Source organism: Symphalangus syndactylus, chromosome 1, assembly GCF_028878055.3.
Source record: "Symphalangus syndactylus isolate Jambi chromosome 1, NHGRI_mSymSyn1-v2.1_pri, whole genome shotgun sequence".
In the NCBI taxonomy this organism is placed as follows: Eukaryota; Metazoa; Chordata; class Mammalia; order Primates; family Hylobatidae; genus Symphalangus; species Symphalangus syndactylus.
The window spans coordinates 118,664,728-118,683,309 of NC_072423.2; the positions used below are offsets into that span (position 1 = coordinate 118,664,728).

At 47.2% G+C, this 18,582-nt stretch overlaps 1 protein-coding gene and 1 pseudogene across 11 annotated transcripts in view; both read right to left on the minus strand.

The window, feature by feature from the left end:
- Window positions 1–1,038: 1,038 nt before the first annotated feature.
- The window catches only part of TRAK1 (trafficking kinesin protein 1), a 215,200-nt gene continuing 197,656 nt past the window's right edge, over window positions 1,039–18,582 (minus strand). For 4 of the 11 annotated variants that reach the window (XM_055281439.2, XM_055281410.2, XM_055281423.2 and 1 more), the window contains 3 exons: window positions 17,215–17,370; window positions 7,201–7,303; window positions 1,039–3,872 (listed from right to left, as the gene is read on the minus strand). In XM_055281439.2, coding sequence (XP_055137414.2) covers window positions 3,077–3,872; window positions 7,201–7,303; window positions 17,215–17,370 — 1,055 coding nt within the window. In that variant the 3' untranslated portion in view covers window positions 1,039–3,076. Of the gene's footprint in view, window positions 3,873–4,796; window positions 6,318–7,200; window positions 7,304–9,482; window positions 9,552–17,151; window positions 17,371–18,582 lie in introns of those variants that run through there. The other 7 variants (XM_063611306.1, XM_063611301.1, XM_063611289.1 and 4 more) reach the window with 3 other exon arrangements.
- On the minus strand, window positions 4,870–4,993 carry LOC129461092 (uncharacterized; annotated as a pseudogene).

Below are 18,582 nucleotides of genomic sequence, written 5' to 3' on the forward strand. Positions count from 1 at the left end.
TGGCACATGGTAGGTGCTCAAAATACATTTACTCAACTAATTAACTCTAAGGTGCATTATTGTTTTCATGTCACAGGTTTAAAAAAAAAAAAATGGAGGACCTAAAGAGGGTAAGTGGCTTGCCCAAGGTCACACCACTGCCAAATGGTTAGCACCTGACTTAAAATCCATGATGCCACATCCTACCACAGTGTTTATTTGCATAATCTCACTGCTTTCAAATATTGAGGTGGCAGAATATTTTTTTCTTTTGTTCTTCTCACAATTCTCCATCTGGTGGACCTCCACTGTCCTTGGTTGTCTCAACACAACTCTATGGAAGGCAATTTGGCAATAACCATCTAGGAATTTATTTCACAGATGTACTCACATATGTGGACAATTGCATATATGTAAGGTTTTTTCATTACAGTACCGCGATAGCAAAAGATTAACCCAGTGACACCAGGCACAGTGGCTCACACCTGTAATCTCGGTGCTTTGGGAGGCTGAGGCAGGAGGATTGCTTGAGCCCAGGACTTCAAGAACAGCATAGGCAGCGTGGTGCCTCTACAAAAAATACAAAATAAATAAAAATTAGCTGTGTATGGTGGCACATACCTGTGATCCCAGCTACTTGGGAGGCTGAGGCAGGAGGATTACTTGAGCCCAGGAGGTCAAGGCTGCAGTAAGCCATGTTTGTGCCACCGCACTGTAGCCTGGGCAATGGAGTGAGATCCTGTCTCCAAAAAAAAAAAAAAGAATTATCCCAGTGACCATCTGTAAGGGATGGTTCATAAAGGTATGTATAATTCACAGCAGGTGTATGCACACAGTGGAATAGTACACAGCCCTGAAAAGTGAGGGACATCTTCAGAGTCTGATTGGAAAGTTGTCTAAGGTATGATATCATGTTGAAAGAAAGAAGGCATATAACAGTATGTGAAGTATATGCCTTTCATTTAATTTTGCAAAGAGCTAAACATTTTCAAGTCTTACATAAAGAGATCGTCTCCTTGATGAAAAGATAAAAACAAAATACAAATCAGAATACCAGTGTGGTTTCCATCATTTGAACTTATTTTATTGATACTCATTAGTGAATAAAATTTTGTTGATTTGTGATGCATTACAACACACTTTTTGGTAGTGGTTGCACAATGTTGACCGTTTATTTATTTACTATACTAAATATTGCAACCTCTGAACTGCCAATTTTTACATGGTATTTCTGGCAATGATGAGTGGCTTCTCTCTCTGAATACATAAAATGGTCCATTCAGTCCATGGTTTTCATATTCCTTTGTTATTCTATCTACTGCTTTAAAATACATTCAAATAAAAAGATATAAGTTACTTGCAGTGAATGCACACATACAACAGCAAGGAGAGCTGAGAATGTAATTAACCAATACTCCTGTGTTCAGAGAATAGATAGTCTGAAGCCGTGGGACTGAGGCTTGCTCCTTAGGGGCTTTCTCAAAGTATCCTTGGTGGACATAAGGTTACCCTCACTCATGGAAGGACAGATCTTCTGCTGCGGGGGAGGACACAGAATGACAGTTTCATTTATATGGGATGTTTTCTTTCCATAAATGTCTGGAACACAGTGTCACGGGACACCATGGTGTACAGTGCAGCCCTCAAATTAGAATAAATAAGTCACGTGGTTGGACTGGAATGCCACAGACACACTATGACTGGAACTGGAAGGAATGAGAATGTTTATTTAAAATACAGCAGACATAAATAATAAATAAAAGTTTAAAACTTAATCGGCGACAGCAACAGGACCAGCCTCCCTTGTTGCATTCATGTTTCTTTTCACAAGCACCTGGATCTTTTCCTAAGGATAAAAAGTGGCACAAGGAGACAAAAGGCTTTGGAGGGAAAGAAAATATCTTGTTGTGACCATGTGCTGTTCTGAAACAAGAAGGCAAAACACGTGGGCATTGAATGGCTGCAATCAAAGACTGTACGGTGACAGCACCCTGGCCAGCCTCAGGTTTCAGAAAACGCGCTGGAGCCAGTGGAATGCCAAAGCCTTGTTTCCCCCTGGAACTAGTTTGGTATTATGCCTGGCTGTGGTTCTTCCCCTCTACGTTTGGTGTTGACATATTTCTTTAATAAGCTTTTTCCCTATCCTTTTTCTTTTCAGTCCTATTGTTAAAGGTGTCTTGGGTCCGGTCTTAAATCAATTTGGTTGTGACTCTGGGTCCCAGAAAAAAGCTGCTATCTCATTAGCGGCTTGGTGTGTTTGAAATTCATATTTGAACCACATAGAAAACATACACTACCAGTACCATTACTTCCCTGCATATATATATTTAAAAAAAAGGAAAAATAAAACAAATCACACAGAACACAGAGGGGCTGCTGAACAACGCAGCACGAGTGTAAATACATTCTCTTTCGGGTCAGACATTTGGCCTGACAGCTGATTACAAAACACAGGATGACTTCAAGGGGAAGGCATGAAAACAAAAGGTCACACCTCAAAAAAGAAACGACTGTCCACTGAGGCAGAGTAGTGAAGGTCTTGAAGAAGCTGGGCCACCCATAAAAGAAAGAAAAGCCCTCCGATCAGGAAAGCCACGTCAGCTGCACGTGGCTGATGGAGGCTCCTTACGCTCCTACAGGGTGGGCGAGGTGAGGTGTCCGATGACACCCAGATGTGTTATGACCCGTGCCGCGTGACAGCTCGTGGTGTGCCAGCCACGGAATTCACTGGTTCCTATCCATGGGATAAGAACACACTTGGGAGTTTCAGTGCTTCTCAAAAGGAAAGAAGAAAGGACCCCACCTTCCCCCAGGTTAGCACAGGTGACGTCCTCATGAGAGTGATGACAGTGCAGGGGCACTTCCTGTGGGACCGGAAGAAAGAGCAGGGCGGACACGAGGTCTCCAAGTCCTATGTACACATTTTACAAAGTTTCCACACTTCCTCCATTAGGCACGAGGTTGATTTGTCTAGCTCAGGAGGGGGTGGACAGAGAAGGGCAGAGGGAGGGAGTGCACTGTGGGGGGAAGAAAGGGAGGTGGGAGCAAGAGAGGAGAACATGGGTCTCCTCTAGGGCAACTGGCCCCCCTCCAGTCCTCACCGTAAGCTAGTTTGTTTGGAGAGCTTAGCACCCATCAAGATGCCTGAGGTGAGAGTCACGGGAGCTTTCATCTGCATGCTAGATCCCACCATGGTGGGGAAGCTGCGATTCCGCCGGATGCCACTATTGAGCTGCAGCCCACCGATGGCACTGGTGACAGTGGGGCATCCGAGGGGCAGGCCCTCAGGTACCAGGCCTCTGGGGACAAGGGCTGGTGCTGGCCCCGGGGGCCCACAGAGAAGAGGTCCCTGCTCCTCAGTCAAGGTGGGGACATGGGCTCGCCCTGAGTTCACCACTTTGGCCACCCCAAACCTCCTGACTTTGTCCACGAGGTTGAGGTTGGAGACGGACACGTCGGTCTGGCTCTCGCTGCTGCGGACGTTCTTTTCTCTCACTTCCCTCAGGATGGAGCTGGCTGGCTTGGAAGCCAGGAAATTGTCATAGGGAGGGCTCGTGCACTTGAACTCAAAGGAGGGTGGGGAGGATGTGGGTGTCTGCATAGGCGAGTTCGGCGGAGTAGAGGGGATCACAGCCATCTTGGGTGTGTAGGAGTGCAGGAGGGGGCCCCGGCCGGCCCTGTCCCAGCTCTGGGGGTCGTACACGGCAGCAGAAATGCCCCGCTCCTTCAACAGCCACACAAGCCCCAGGGATGTGCTCATGGTGGTCGTGGACTCACGGGTGTTAGTGAAGGACTCAGCCAGGCTCAGTCTCCGTGGAGTGCATGGTGTGGCCACCGGTGTGGATTTCAAGTGGCTGGTGCTGCCACAAGCTGGAGTTGGGGCTGAGTTAAGGCTGAAAGAAGAGATGACAGGTTATTCACCAGAAATGCTCACAAGCTCCATAGAAAGGGTCAGTGGCCAGTCTCCTGCAGTGGGGGGTAGGGGCGACCCAGGACGCGATGAGAGGGTTCCACCAGCTGAGGCCCCCAAAGGCTCTGTCCATGTCTGCTCCTCCCTCTCACCCTTCAAGGGAAGCATGGTTTAAATTAACAGGAAGCTGCACATGATCCCCTTTGCCCATCCCTGGTTGGTGGGTACAGTTGTCCCCTTTGCAGATGAAGAAACAGGCTCAGAGCTAAGGGTTTACCTGGTGTCACATCTGCCTGTTAAGTGGACAACCCAAGTTGAGGAACTCTAAATCTGTTAGAGAACGGGAAAGGAAGCCCTCTGGCAAAGAGGCATTCTTTCTCCACCAAATTTACCCAGATTCCAGTGTTCCTTCTTAGTACCTACTTCTCCCTGAAGCAAGACATGAACCGGGACTCTGAGAGATGAGATACTCCTTATCTTAGGAAGGGGAAGGATGACCACAGCACATGGACTGAGGCCAGGCTGTGCCCATCCAGTCAGTTGTGGCCGTGAGTTCCTGAATCCCGGGTGCGGAGCCCTTTCCTCTGCACCGTGCTGCCCTTAACCCTCTTTATATCCTTGCCCAAATCCATTCTAACCAGCGGAGTTAGAGGGTCGGGGGGAGACATGTCACATATCAAGAGATCTATATCAACGGCACTACCCAGGGAAAGGCCCACTGAAATGTGTGGGGCCTGAGTTACGGAAGGAAAGCAGAAAGATTTGTTCATTCACTCGTGTTGTGCTCACTAGGGACTCGCTAGGTTCCAGCAGTTGGGATCCAGTCGTGGAGTCCATTAGGACACAAAAGTTTCCAGAAGGGCAGCAGAGAGGAATGCATTGCTGTCTGCTTAAAAAGCAGGGAAGGGTTTTTTTTGTTTTTTCTTTTTTGTTTATTTTTATAATTGCAATTACTTTTGCACTAACCTAATAATTCAGTATCCCTAGAGACTGTCAAAAATTGCCAATGCCGCTTCTATTTCAAGTCGTCACGGCAGGGTATTGGGAAAAATTTTCAACTAGTAATAAACCGCATTGGCTATGATACTGCCACTGTGGAAAGCTTGGAAAGGTTCTCTTTTAACAGCTGCTACAGGGATCCCCGGGGGAGGCCAAACAGGCATGGAAGCCCTATACTGCTTCTCAATGAGCAACCCACGGGCAAAGATGCACAGCCCTCCTAACAGTCTCGTGGGACATGCACTGGTGCCGGCTCCAGGATTTTGCTGGGGCTGCCAGTGTGCCTTGGAGCAGGTCAGCTGTGTGGTCCCCAGGAGCTGGGGATGGAGACTTCTCTCCCCAGTCTGGCAGAAGGAAGTCCATGTACTCTGAGAAAGGCACCAAAGGAGGGAATGGGAAGGAAAAGGGCCCATTCTGGAGCAGGTCTTTGGAATGACCAGAGAAGGGGCCCCCTCCCTCGTGGGGAACACGAGGTTCAAAGCAACGTACAAGCTAGGGGAACCAACTGGCCCCACACTCAGGTGACCTCAGCCCTGGGAGGTGAGCACAGGGTGGGGATCCCAGAACAGGCCCATTTCACACAGGCTCAGGGGTGGGGATGCTGGTGGGCTGGGGGACTCAGAAAAGCATGATTAGAAACCACAACAGATTCCTAAGGTCAAACGTGGAATTTTTCAAAAGGCATGTGTGGAGTTTTACAAATGCTGCTGTACCCTCAGGGCAAAAAAGCTCTAGACTTAAAATCATGTTGATGTGGCCATCCCTAGGGAGATTTTGTTTCCATTTTGTTTGTTTCAATTGATTTGTTTCCATTTTATTTCAAGCAGCCTTTCTTTCAAACTCAGGCCAAAAAATAAAGCCTTCTCTTGCTACTGACCTCCCAGGCTTCGTTCCGCCCTGACACAGCCACATGAAAACCCGTGTTTGGTTTGAGTCCTATGGCTACAGTCAGGAGTGCCATCTAGTTACCCAGGGCACCAGCCTCTCATAGGGAGAAGCTTGGTTCCATGGTTCTGAAAACAATCTCTTCCCAACATAAGGCCACAGGACGAGGAAGCCAAGTTCTCCAGGGGCAGGGAGACGGAGGAGACAAAGCTAATATTTATGATCCCCATCTGGTGAGAACTTAGGGTTAGGCCTTTATTAGTGCTGGCACTCGGCTTGACTGGGGGTGTTTAGCTGGGTTAGGGGCATCGACCATCAAGGCCGAGTTAGCCAGGCACAACCACAGAGACACATCCAAGCCTAAGTCCCCGGGTTAGTGGCGCCCACGCGTGCACACACAGCTCCTTCCACAGGGCCCTGCCAGGGCAGGCACTGCTGGCGGTGTGCTCACCCCCTGCCTCGCCCGTGGGCTCAGACTCTCTGCCCTATATCTCCTCTCAGCTCAACGGGGCATATGGCTGCTTCGTCATCCTCCTCACATGACCTGCGGAGAATTATTCATAGTTTAAGGTGCTCCCTGGCTGACTGCTCCCGCCCCTTCTGCTTTACCTTCCAGCAACCCAGCATCTTACACCACAGAGGGAACAGTTGAGGGCTCGCTCTACTTTGTTAGGGGAGAGCATTTTCTCTTTTGCTGGCAGCAGTGAAAGGCCTGAAATCAGGCCAAACAGACCAACTCACACCAGACAAGTCCTCCCCATAGATGGTGCTCCAGAGAGAAATGGACCATGCTGGGCACATGGCTCAGTCTTGGAGTCTTCTCATTTTGGTCATTACAGTTTGGCTTTGCTGCATGGTTCCTGGGGCCTATTCCAGAGGCACAAGGGGTTCCACAGGGCTCAGTAACTCCATCCGTAAATAAAAGAATTCTGTGCTCTGCTGACAAACTTTGGGGCAAAAAATCCAACAGACTTTAGCCATAGGGCCTGGGTAGTGTCAACTTCAGCTGGTTAAGGAGAGGCCTAAGAATCCATTCCATGGCCAACTAAATGGCCAACTAAAAGGGCAACTAAAGGTGGGTCCAGGTCTCTTTATTTGAGACGGATCCAAATAAATAATAGCCTCAACTCAAAAGGAAAGATGGGCTTGAACCCAGGAGGTGGAGGTTGCAGTGAGCCGAGATCACGCCACTGCACTCCAGCCTGGGCAACAGAGCAAAACTCTGCCTCAAAAAAAAAAAAAAAAACAAACAAAAGGAAGGGTGGGACCCAGAACAAGTGCCTGCAAATGCTGAGATGCTTACACTGGCTTGAGTTGGTTTTTCTATGAGCCTCTCTACTTGGCTTTCCTCAACATTAAGCCTTGCAGGGAAGGGAGTGCCCTGACTTCACCCCACCCCTGCCCACCCCAGAGCCAGGGTCCCTTACCTTGGTGTGACCCGAGTGAGCTCATCTGAAGGATGCAGGATGCGACAGGTGGTGAAGGTGAAGGTGGAGTTGGTCTGAGACATGCACTTCCCAGGATGGTGCGCTAAATTGGGAGGAACAAAACATATTCCTTGCATCCAAGTACAACCACAATAAAAATTAAAATCCAGCATGTCACTCAACAGATGCAAGAAGTGATGAGCTACCTTGTTAACCGGATCTGGGCGAGGAAGGTGAAACGCAAATGTTCTGGATTGAAGGCGAGTCCTCAAAAATAACCACAATTTTGAGCACTGGTCTGCAGAGCACCGAATTCCAGCTTCCGACCCAATCCAGACAAGGTTTCTCATCAGTATTCTTGGGCCAGTAGTGGATCCAGTCTGGGGGTGGGAGGCGAGGGGGGTGGGGTAATGGGCCTTTGTGGGATAAATTTGGTTTCCCTCCTCAGGTCAGAACCTGCTGTCTTCTTTTGCTGCTTTATATTTCTTTGCATTGGCAACAGCTACCAAAGCTCTGCTCAGAGGAAGGGGAGAGGTACAGGCGGAAGAGGCACTTGACACCTGGAAACAGGGCAAGGCTCACAGCTCCCTTTCTGCTTACACAAAAAGGGGCTTGGGGATGCTGGCTCCACTACTGTCTATTTGCGATCGTTACGGTGGGAGATGGGGACTTCAGCTGCCTCAGCAACAACGTGGCAAGAGTTCCACAGATCAGAACTCTCTAGGGTCCTGAGCTCCAGGATCAGGTCTGGTCTGACACACAGCAGTGTGAGCAGTACAGGTCTCCCTACCCCCTAGCTGCTAGCTGCTTTCTTGACATCTCTAAGATGTCTGATTCCTAATGACAATGGGATGGCAACAAGTTGTTCTCAATTTACTTCCTTTTAGTGCTCTAACAAGTTATTGCTGAGGCGGCTGAAGACTATGGTCTGGAGCAAAGTAAACCATGGAAGTGTTAGGACCATGCATGAGAAAGCTGGCAAAGGAACAAGGAACAGAGTCTGTGGGAGACATCATGATTGCAGAGGTCATCCTCATTCATAACTCAAGCATCAGGAAAAAAAAATAATAATAAAATAAAAAAAAAAGATGCTGCCCCAAATAGCATGCACGATGAAGTGCCGGGATGATTCTCCCACCCAACCCCACCCCACCCTCTGCCCCTGTAGCAGCTCAGCCCCCAGAGACCTCCTGGGAGAAAACTGATTCAGATATCAGAGGCCATGAGGATTCAAAGGCCATGAAGATTCAAAAGGCTGTGAACTAGAATCTTCTAGCTCCTTATGGTGTATTTTCTTTTGGATTTGACAAAAAGGAAAACAATGGAATTGGTTGCTGCCCCCAACCTACAGGTCCACACAGTTGACTATGTCTTAAAAGAAAACCAGGAACCCGATGACACAAACAAAAAAAAAATGCTGGAGACACAAATTAAAGGCAGGCAAGACAAATCCAGAGTACAAAAGTGATGGTGACTAGAGGAACAAGGCAAGATGGTTTGCCCTGATTTTTAAGGTCTGACTCGGGTCTGTGTGTCAAAGCAGGCTCCCATGGCACCTGACGTGACAGCCAGCATCACGGCCACAGGAGAAAACTCTCAGCCACGGGGAGCTCCAGGCAAAGCAGGAGGGAGGGGAAAAAAAAAAACACATAAAAATAGCCTTTATGAATCTTTCTCAATCAGGGAACATAATGGCTCAGGAACTCCAATAAGTAAGAAACTGCCACAAGCAAAACAAAAATGGAGTAAGCTATGAAGAGAAGGCAACCAAACAATCACGATTCTCTTCCTGCAATAAGGTCTAGAAACAAAAATAACAAAAAGCCTGGGAAGAGCATCCCAAATAACAGGCATGAGGGGTTATTTGGGAAGGAGGAGAGGGGGAAAGCAGTAAATAGAAATAAGACAACACAATTGAAAGAGAGATAACATTTAAAAGAAATCAAACAAGGGAAGGCTGGATTTAAAATCAGAAGCATACCCCCATTTAAACACATGGCCAGAATATCAAATCAAAAGGTCGCAAATGTTCACTTCCTCCTCCACCCTCTTACATATTGGATCTTCAATTGCAATAGGGAGTGTAAGATGGACATTTTAGAGACATAGTTGCATCAGCAGAAGCAAACCCATCTTATACAAATGGGTTTTGGGGATAGGAAAAGGCTGCTAAAAATTCGCAAGTCACCATTCCCCAGAAGCAATGAATAGCCATAGAAGACCAAGGAAGATCAACAAGTTTCCAAAGTGCTAAAGCCAGAGATTTGGCCCTTCCAAAATACCACCAGGACGCCTGGACCCGTGGGCTCTCCGCATGTCACCACTGACTGCCAGGATGCTGCTGCACCTCCCTTCCTTGAGACACAACAGAGAGACAGTGAGTCACCCAACATGGGATTGTCAGAGGCTCCTCATGCTTGCTACAGAGAAGCAACGGGCTGATTCCTAAAGCCCTGGGTGCAGGAAGAGAGCAAGTTCTAAAAAAAAAAAAAAAAAAAAAAAAGAGAGAGAGAGATTGAAACGTAAAACATCCTCCTTGGTAGGTAATAGGGAGGTTGGGGTGAGGGCTCACTGTGAAGTCACCAAGCCCATGCCACGCACCAAAGCCCCCTTCTTTATCTAAACAGAAAGTTCTTTGCAGAAGATGGTATTATGTGTTCATCCCATGCTGCTCATTTGGTGGCTCAAAGGATAGAGCTTCTTGGATTTAAGGCTTTAATTCCCTATTTAAATTCTTATTCTTTCTCTCAACCTGAGTGGAGGGCTTCCTAGTGTTTTGAAGGGACAGGCACATGTTAAATGGGTTAGAGTATTAACGACGACAAATATTTTCATCATTTGATTTAGGAATGAATTTGGATTTACCAATAAAAACCCCTAATTCTTCTTTAATTGTTCTTCCTCCCCCAGATTCTGACACTGATACAAAATGTGATACGCTTTAAACTTAATTAATCCTTGATTATTATTCAAGATCTCCTGTGTTGATGAACTGCCCGTAGCTGTTGTGCAGATGTTTTGTTCTTAAAACACACCATATGCAAGCACACATCCTTCAGCTAGCTACAGGTGGACACGTCAGAGGACTCTGCGAGAGGGAGAGCCATTCTTACTTTCACTCTTACAGAGTGAGAGCTCACCTGCTCTCTCTGGTTGGACTCTGGTGAGCCTTCTGCCTGGAGTAGGTATGCCTGGTAAGTGGCACTGAGTGCCCATGCTCCTTGGGGGCCCATGATGCCTGGGACTGACTGGAAAACTGGGTGGTTGGGATCCTTCTGCTGCAGCCAGTGAGGAGGGAGTCCTGACACAGCCCCCACTCCCTGGATGCCCCTCAGACTGCACTATATAGAGCAGGGTGGCTGCTGCTCTGTGGACTGCTCAGGCCTCCCAGGGAAGATAGGTAGGAAGCCCACTGCTTCCCATGGCCCAGTGCTTTCATAGTGAGGAGAAGCGGGCACAGAAGAGGCTGGGACACTCCGGTGGGGCCCAGAGGTTCCACAGGGATTTGCAGGATGATTGGAACTCTGCCCGTCTGGCCGCCCATAATGCAATTTGTACACACCTGCTCATGCATTTCCTTCCCTTCTGATGGCACTTTCCTTCCCCCATCCCTGGGAAGTGCTGGGGACAACAGCAGCTTTATTTTCTCTAAAGGCCATCATAGAACCTAGTCCTTAAAAGAACCATCACATGAGCCCAGAGACATTGGAAAATGCAACCATACTTGGCGTGTTGCTATGGGGAAATTGAGGGTGCAATATACACCCAGACACAGCTGCTTCCAAGGAAGCCTCTGAGAACAGAGAAACACTGGCCATGCCACACACACACCCAAGCTATTTTAAAAACTCACATAAGTAACTTCTATAAATGTAAATTTACAAAAGCAGCTCAAAATCTTGGAAAAGGACTCCACCTTTGTGATGCACTGAGGGCCTTCCATGTTCTTTTTGCCACTCTTGGGAAGTGGCCGACTTGTGTAAAATAAACCCTATGACCCTGACCTTTCTTTCCTTTTCTTAACTTGAGCATGTAGTGGGATGCTGCTGTCACATGACTTGGATCTGCTTTGCAAGTTCTATAAACTCCTCAACCAGTACACACACACACACACACACACACACACACACACACACACACACCCCAACAGTGGCACCCACAGGCCAGCCCGTTCTATCCAAGTAAAAACAAATCTACTGAAAATAAAAGCCATTGTCCATCCAGCTTAAGGGTGTGTCTTGGACTATCCCCTAGGAATATCAGTATATTTTAGTTGTTTAATGCCCAGCTTCTAATGACTTTGTTGCCTTTTGCTTGAGGGGTGGAAAGGGGAGAGGAAGATGTGTCTTTGCCTGTCAGTTGCATGAGACACAGTTCCCTTTCCATTAAACAGATAGGGAAGAAGCAATGCTTTATCTCTTCCTAAAAGACTAAAATATCAGGGCATGGAAGATGCTCTAAAGACTTTCCTGTCTCTTCATTATGTAACTCTGCCCATGATATTTTCAGGGGAAAAAAAGTTCTATGATGAGTTCATGTGGGAAAAGCTGCATAAATAGTTTGCCCTACGAGTCATCATTAATACAAGTACTATGTTAGGGATTCATGTGGCTTTAAAAAGTGTTTTCTCTGGAGGTGAGGAGTGGGGGAATCAAGAGCAGTTTTAGATGCAGCAGTGCAGCTTTCTTGTTTTAAAAAATACAAAAGTGATTTTAAACTGTAATATGTTGTACAAGACAACACTTTTAAACGCCTTAGTTCTGGGCTTCACAGAGGCTTGGTATTTATTTTTTTCTCTGCTTAAGCATTTCTTCAACAGAGCCCTCGACTGCCCCTGCAGCTCCGTAGAGATCCCTGAGCTCCTTGGTGATCAGACATCTGGCCAGCAGGAACCTGGGAGTTTTCTATCACAGAGATTTGGAACTACACATCACAAGATCTTTTTCTGGCTTCTGCACAACTTATTTTTGGTTTCTGCAAAATTAAAAGTCGACTCTTCTTCCCACTACGCCAAGTTGCCTACCCTGTTTCATCTAAAAAGTATGTGATTTAAGAGATAAACAATTTCACAGCATTGTGCAGAGAGGGTCAGAAATTCTCTCAAGTGCCCCTGGGGTATCTTCTAGAGAGAGGGGGATTTTTAGAATGCTGTTAAAACATCCAAAGGGCAAATGCAGAAATCCCTTTGTAGTCTTCAGACACCAACAAAGCTGGACCCTATACCCTCTGTCCTCTTGTCCTTCCTTCTGTGGCAGACACCAACAGGTGAAGGGAGCTGGCCTGGCTGAGCTGCGTCAAGACCTTTCCCCACTAGTGCGTTCAAGGCCAGCACAAGAGAGCACTTCACCTGTGCTTCACTAGGCAGTGCGGTTGCACAGCTCCTCTCGACACCAGGTGCTCCCTCAAGGGCCCTCCACCTTAGAAGGGTGTCAGGTTCAGACACCTCCTCTGCAACCCACGTGCCTCTAGGAGCACCAGGGGGCCCTCTGTAGTGTTCAGAGGTGAGGATACCAGAGAGAAAATGCTCAACAAGTGGGCTTTGTTCTGGACATTTTAAGCAGGGTTGACTCTATGCTGTTTGTCTTGAAGGAGTCAATTCTTTTATTCTTCATTCATTTTTCCACTTACAGGTGGCAGTTGGCCTGTTTTACTCTGGCTTAATATATATTCTGACGGAAGAGCACAGGGCTTTCCTTAGCATCTCCTAATACAGGTGGGTGTGAGCCAACCATCCACTCTGTCCATAACAACCAAACTCTCTCATAACTGCCACAAAACCAGGCTGAATCGAAGTGTTCCCAACAGCGTGGGAACTCACATCAACTCTCTCAGTGTAGACAATGGGAAGGAACTTGCCTGCACCCAAGGGTCTGTGAATCGAGCATACCAGACTTTTCCTTCCAGACCCATCAAGCCCCCAAACCAACTTCTCACAAGCCTGTCTGAACCCCAGTTCTGTGGTCTGTGGTGTACTGAAGGGGGGACAGGATACGAGCTGGCTCAGCTTTGCTCTAGCTGCCCCGCCCGGGCAAAGCTGCGGGAACACCCGGCTGGCCTGACTCCGCCTGGCTCCTTCCCACCACAAGCCCTTCTCTGCCCTTTCCTCACTCAGTCACTGCTCCTGACCTCGGGCCTATGTATCAAACAAGGAGGCAACGAAAGAAGCTGATTCTTGGCTTTTGCCGTGGTGGCCCAGTTGCTGGAGATTTAGGGAATTTTTCAAGGGCAATTTTAGCCAAGTGTGTTTTTTTGTCTTCCACTCTGACTTTAAGATCTCAGCTCCAGGACAGATGTGGTGGCTCACACCAGGAATCCCAGCACTTTGGGTGGCCGAGGCAGGCAGATCACTTGAAGGCAGGAATTTGAGACCAGCCTGGTTAACAGGGTGAAAGCCCGTCTCTATAAAATACAAAAAATTAGCTGGAAGTGGTGACATGTGCCTATAGTCCCAGCTACTTGGGAGGCAAAGGTAAGAAAAGCACTTGAACCCAGGAGGTGGAAGTTGCAGTGAGCTGAGATTGCACCACTGCACTCCAGCCTAGGCAACAGAGCAAGACTCTGTCACAAAAAAAAAAAAAAAAAAAAAAAAATCTCAGCTCCAATTAGGACACGGTTCTACTGCAGGGCCACTGCCAGGTAAGATGTCAAGATGCCATGATTCGTGTAAGTTTCTGAGGATATCTCCCCTCAATATGAACCAGTCTTGATGCGTAAAAGCATTAAAATAAACTGACTGTTAATTTTCTCTATCCATGTGGCTTTAATCCCACTTCTTTCTCACCTTTAAGGATCAAAGTATTCAAGACAATTCAACTGAACTGCCCATCCACTAGCCAACTACCGATTTAACTGTGTGACTTTAACTCTTAATCCTTTGCCATATGCAGGCTCTTCCCCACACAAATGCCTAAAATACAGAGTACTGACAGAAAAAGATGATAACTAGTTCTGATAAACTATACTTTCTATATAAATGAAAACATGAAACATATCACTGAAATAAAGTAAAACTATAATCTAAAACTTTTTAAACAATCCATTTTAATCATCTAAATTATCTACAATACAATAACATGGAATCATCCTTTTTAAGACATGGGATTGTAGGCCGGGTGTGGTGGCTCACGCTTGTAATCCCAGCACTTTGGGAGGCCGAGGCAGGTGGATCACGAGGTCAGGAGATCGAGACCACGGTGAAACCCCGTCTCTACTAAAAATACAAAAAATTAGCCGGGCGCGGTGGCGGGCGCCTGTAGTCCCAGCTACTCGGGAGGCTGAGGCAGGAGAATGGCGTGAACCCGGGAGGCGGAGCTTGCAGTGAGCCGAGATCGCGCCACTGCACTCCAGCCTGGGCGACAGAGCAAGACTGTCTCAAAAAAAAAAAAGAGACATGGGATTGTAAAAATTAACAAGTGAATGATGCTTCAAATAATACATTTAAATACATTAATCAAATTTTCTCAGTGCTTAAAACTTTTTCTCTATGGGACAGCAGGCTCTGGACAAAAGTGCCTAGCATACAAGTCTTCCCGATTTCCTTCTATCATACCAGCTAGACATAAAAAGGTTCATCACCTTCTGTCTCCAAAGTGTCTCCCTACTGAGTCTTCCCAGGCAGACAACAGCTCCTGGGATAGTGCTGTTTGGCAACAGAAAAGCCCAAGCGTAGAGGACGGATTAAAAGGCAGGGACCAGACCACCACTCATACAAATCCCAAGACAGAGGATGCCCCATGCCTTCCCCATGAAGCTTATCTGTCTGCCTGTGTCTCCATGATTGCAGGCATAGAGCTACTTGGGACGTCCAGGATGATTTACTTAGTGATATGCTTTTTACATTCTGAGAATCAAAATGGTCCTGTAATTCCCAATAGAGAAAAGAGAGCCAATTCATTGTTCACCCCTCTCCCCTCTGAAGCCAGTTTTTAAAGATGAGCCTTAACCAGAAAATAAGCCCCAAAGAACTCACATCAAAATGATCAGAACCCTTCCTAAATTACCTTTGGCAATCTAGGTAATTCTTTTTTATTACACACCTCCAAACTGACCCTTTCTACAGTTTCAACTATAAATGTTCATGCCCCTCCTCAAATAACGTTGCTAGGATGAATTTGCTACAAGTTTGAGTACAGAGGTAACAAGCAAGAAAAATGTCAGTGTTTATGTTAAGGAGAGTGGTCAGGATGTCAGTCCTCATAATTGGTCCCTTCTCTCTGTCCTCCAGGATAAGTTCTTTGTTGACTTGATAAGCTTTAGTCCTTCTGTACAACTTCTAGAAGATGCACCCAATGGTGCTTCTTTGCACTTCCAGAACTCACCTTCTATTCTACCTGTAAGGCTGTAGGCAAGCATCCCAATCAACATGAGGCCTACCCCTTTAGCCACAAAAATCAGCCAGGCATCATGTTTCTGCACCACCGCCTGCCTTCCTGATGGGCACTGGTGCTGATGACAAAACTGGGACAGTACCGAAGCTGGTTTCTCTTTTTCGAGTGTGTAGACACGAAATAAAAAACACTTTCATTCCCTCACAAACTTAATCTAGTAATTTAACTGCTTAAAAAAATCAAACCATAAATAAACCTATGTACTAAACAAATCACATGACTTGATGACTTCTCTAAAATTAATGTCAAGGAGAAATGGAAAAGTTGATCCCAAGTAAAATCCCTTGACCACAGCTGTCTGAAATTAGCCAGGGGAATGGGAGGCATCACCAAGAGCCTCAGCTCTTTCTTGCCCTGTATTTCAAGGGGAGTGTTGTGGCCTTCACAAATGAAAATTATGAATCACAAAGATGAACGTCCTCACTTCAAACCTGGTGAATCCTCGGGAATGTCATGAGGATGACAACACAGGGTTACTTCATTTTTTCTCAGTCTCTCCCCTGACTCCACAAAAGCTTTGTCTTCCCAACCCAAGGGGCTGGGAGGTCCATTCTAGACAGAGCATGCTGTTGGGGTAAACAGTAACCATGTGATCCCATGATTCCCAGGGCTCTGAGCACAAAGCTTTTCCTCCCAGTGGCAACTGGGATGTGGGTCATTCTGTAAACTCATGGCCACACCTTTAATGCTTGGGGACAGTGGGTGGAGTCAGCCAGAGCTCTTTTCCAGCTTCGTCTAGGGTCTTCTCTCTGGAAAAGCTTAGTGACGTTCTCCGAAGGTTTATTTGGTTAAGAAGTATTGCTAAAACACTTTTTAAATATCCATTTTGAACACGTGTAAGCTGAAAACAAAATGACATATCTACCTCCAGTGAAGTTGGGAAAGTGAAAAGACTGACGAAGTGTCTGAAATCCTGAACCTTTCCTGGTTCTTTATATTTTAATACAGCATACAGGTAACAGATGAGCTCATTTACCTTCCGAATGACCCAGCACTCAATTTCCCTAAAACTGCTCAGCTCCACTTGGAAATCACCAGGGGACTTGAGAATCTTCCCCTTAGACTGAGGGAGACACCCAGACCAGGAAGAAGGGCACTGATGTTTTCAGGGGCCCAAAAGCCCACTTTTTTTTTTTTTTTTAGCAGCCTTTCCTGCTCCCACTTTAAGATCCCTGCTGGGCCATGCACCTCCAAGATGGGCAGGGGAGCTACACCCACTGTTACAAATAGGAGGCATCAGACTCTGTACTTAAAAACAGAACTGTGCAATGAGAATGCTTTAATCATCACCCACACAGACGAGCGGAAGCTACAGACAGAGAACCACAACGGATGGTGCCCGGAACAGAGGTGAGAATGGCCCAAAACTCTGCCTCCGGGAAAGGTGTCAAGTTTACAGGACTTATCGTGGTGCCCTCACCAGACCCCTCCTCCTCCTCCTCCTCCTCCTCCTCCTCCTCCTCCGTGGCCGCTGGCGGCTCCTGCATCTCCTCTGGGGAAGCCTGAGGCCGGCTCGGGTAACTTCTGCTGCCTGAGACAGTCACACGTGCTCGGGACCTCTCACCTGAGGTCTCTGGGTGCTGAACTGGAGTGGAGGTAGCTAGGCGCGGGATAGAAATGTGGTCACCTGTGTCATCTTCTTCAAAGTCGTTAAGGCAGTACACTTCATCCAAGTCAACATCCAGCGTCCGGAAGCCCTTGGTGACCACACCGGGCCGGGGGTCCAGGATGCCCCCAAGGTGAGGTTGGGCCAACTGCTGCCAGTGGTGAAGGGTGGCAGAACCTTGCAGGAGAAAGGGAAGGGAAGAAGGAGGACAAGGAGAAGAGAGGGTTAGGATGGAAGTCCAAGACAATGGCTGTTTACCACCCTCAAAGTGCTTAGCGTGAACCCCAGCAGGGTCTGGGCCTCCAGGTGGACTGCAGCGGGAACTTCAGTGGAGCTGCCTTAGCCCTTCCTGCCATGAAACAGAAGCCAAACCCCACCATGCTCAGAAGGAATAGCAAGTTAAGAAATCAACAATTTTTTTTAAGTAAAATCCACACCATAATATGTGCAAAAGAGGTTTGGGGCGAGATCTTTATTTTAATCAACCGATGTCAACCCCAGAACTCAACACCTTCTCATTTTACAAAATGGAAGGGGGAAAATGGCAAGATAAGCACAAAAGGGGGGCACATGTACGGATCCTATGCCAAATACACACTCCTGGGAACAGGGAAGACATAAGCTCAGGCAGAATAAGATCATGTCAAACCAAGCCCAGGACCCACAGCAAGAGAAAAGCAAAAAGAAATGAAAGCAGCACACAGAGATATGTGGTAGATGTGACCATCACCTCCTTTACTTAGGTTTTCTGTATATTGCCAGCAACTTTGAGAGGCTGCCGGGTTAGGGAGAAGGAATCGGGTTAAGGGGTGTGACTTAAGAACACAGTAAGTCCACACAGAGGTCTAAAGCAGGGGAGCCCATCTTCTCAATGACACCAAACCCCAGGACTCAGATGACATCATGCAAGGTCTGTAATAACACCAGAGTGTGTCCCTGAAGACCTCAAGGTGTCACAGGTGCTCTACAAAGAGAAATGTTCCTAGGCCAAGCATGCTCAGGAAACTTAAGTGTTTTTACTGAGGGGCATCACAGAACCTTTAATATGCTACAGTGTTCTTGCCCAACTTACTTGACAGAGCAATCCGTTTTACCCTTGGAACACTTATTAACGCCTCACATGACACGGTGCTAGTGCACAGCCCATGAGGCTGGTAGGGCTAGCCCCATTCTACAGATTAAGAAGGCACCCAAATGTGCATGGCCGCACAAATACATATTCCATGCTCAAAGGAGAGACTTCTGAAGAGGTTCTCGGGCACAGGAAGGCAGGAGCCTTCCTGCACAAATGGATGCTCAGGCAGTCACCACTGGTTTACCAAGGGTATACTTTCTGGGTAGGCAAGAAGCCCTCCAGGATATCAAGCTGCCCTGGGGAGCAAAGAAAAG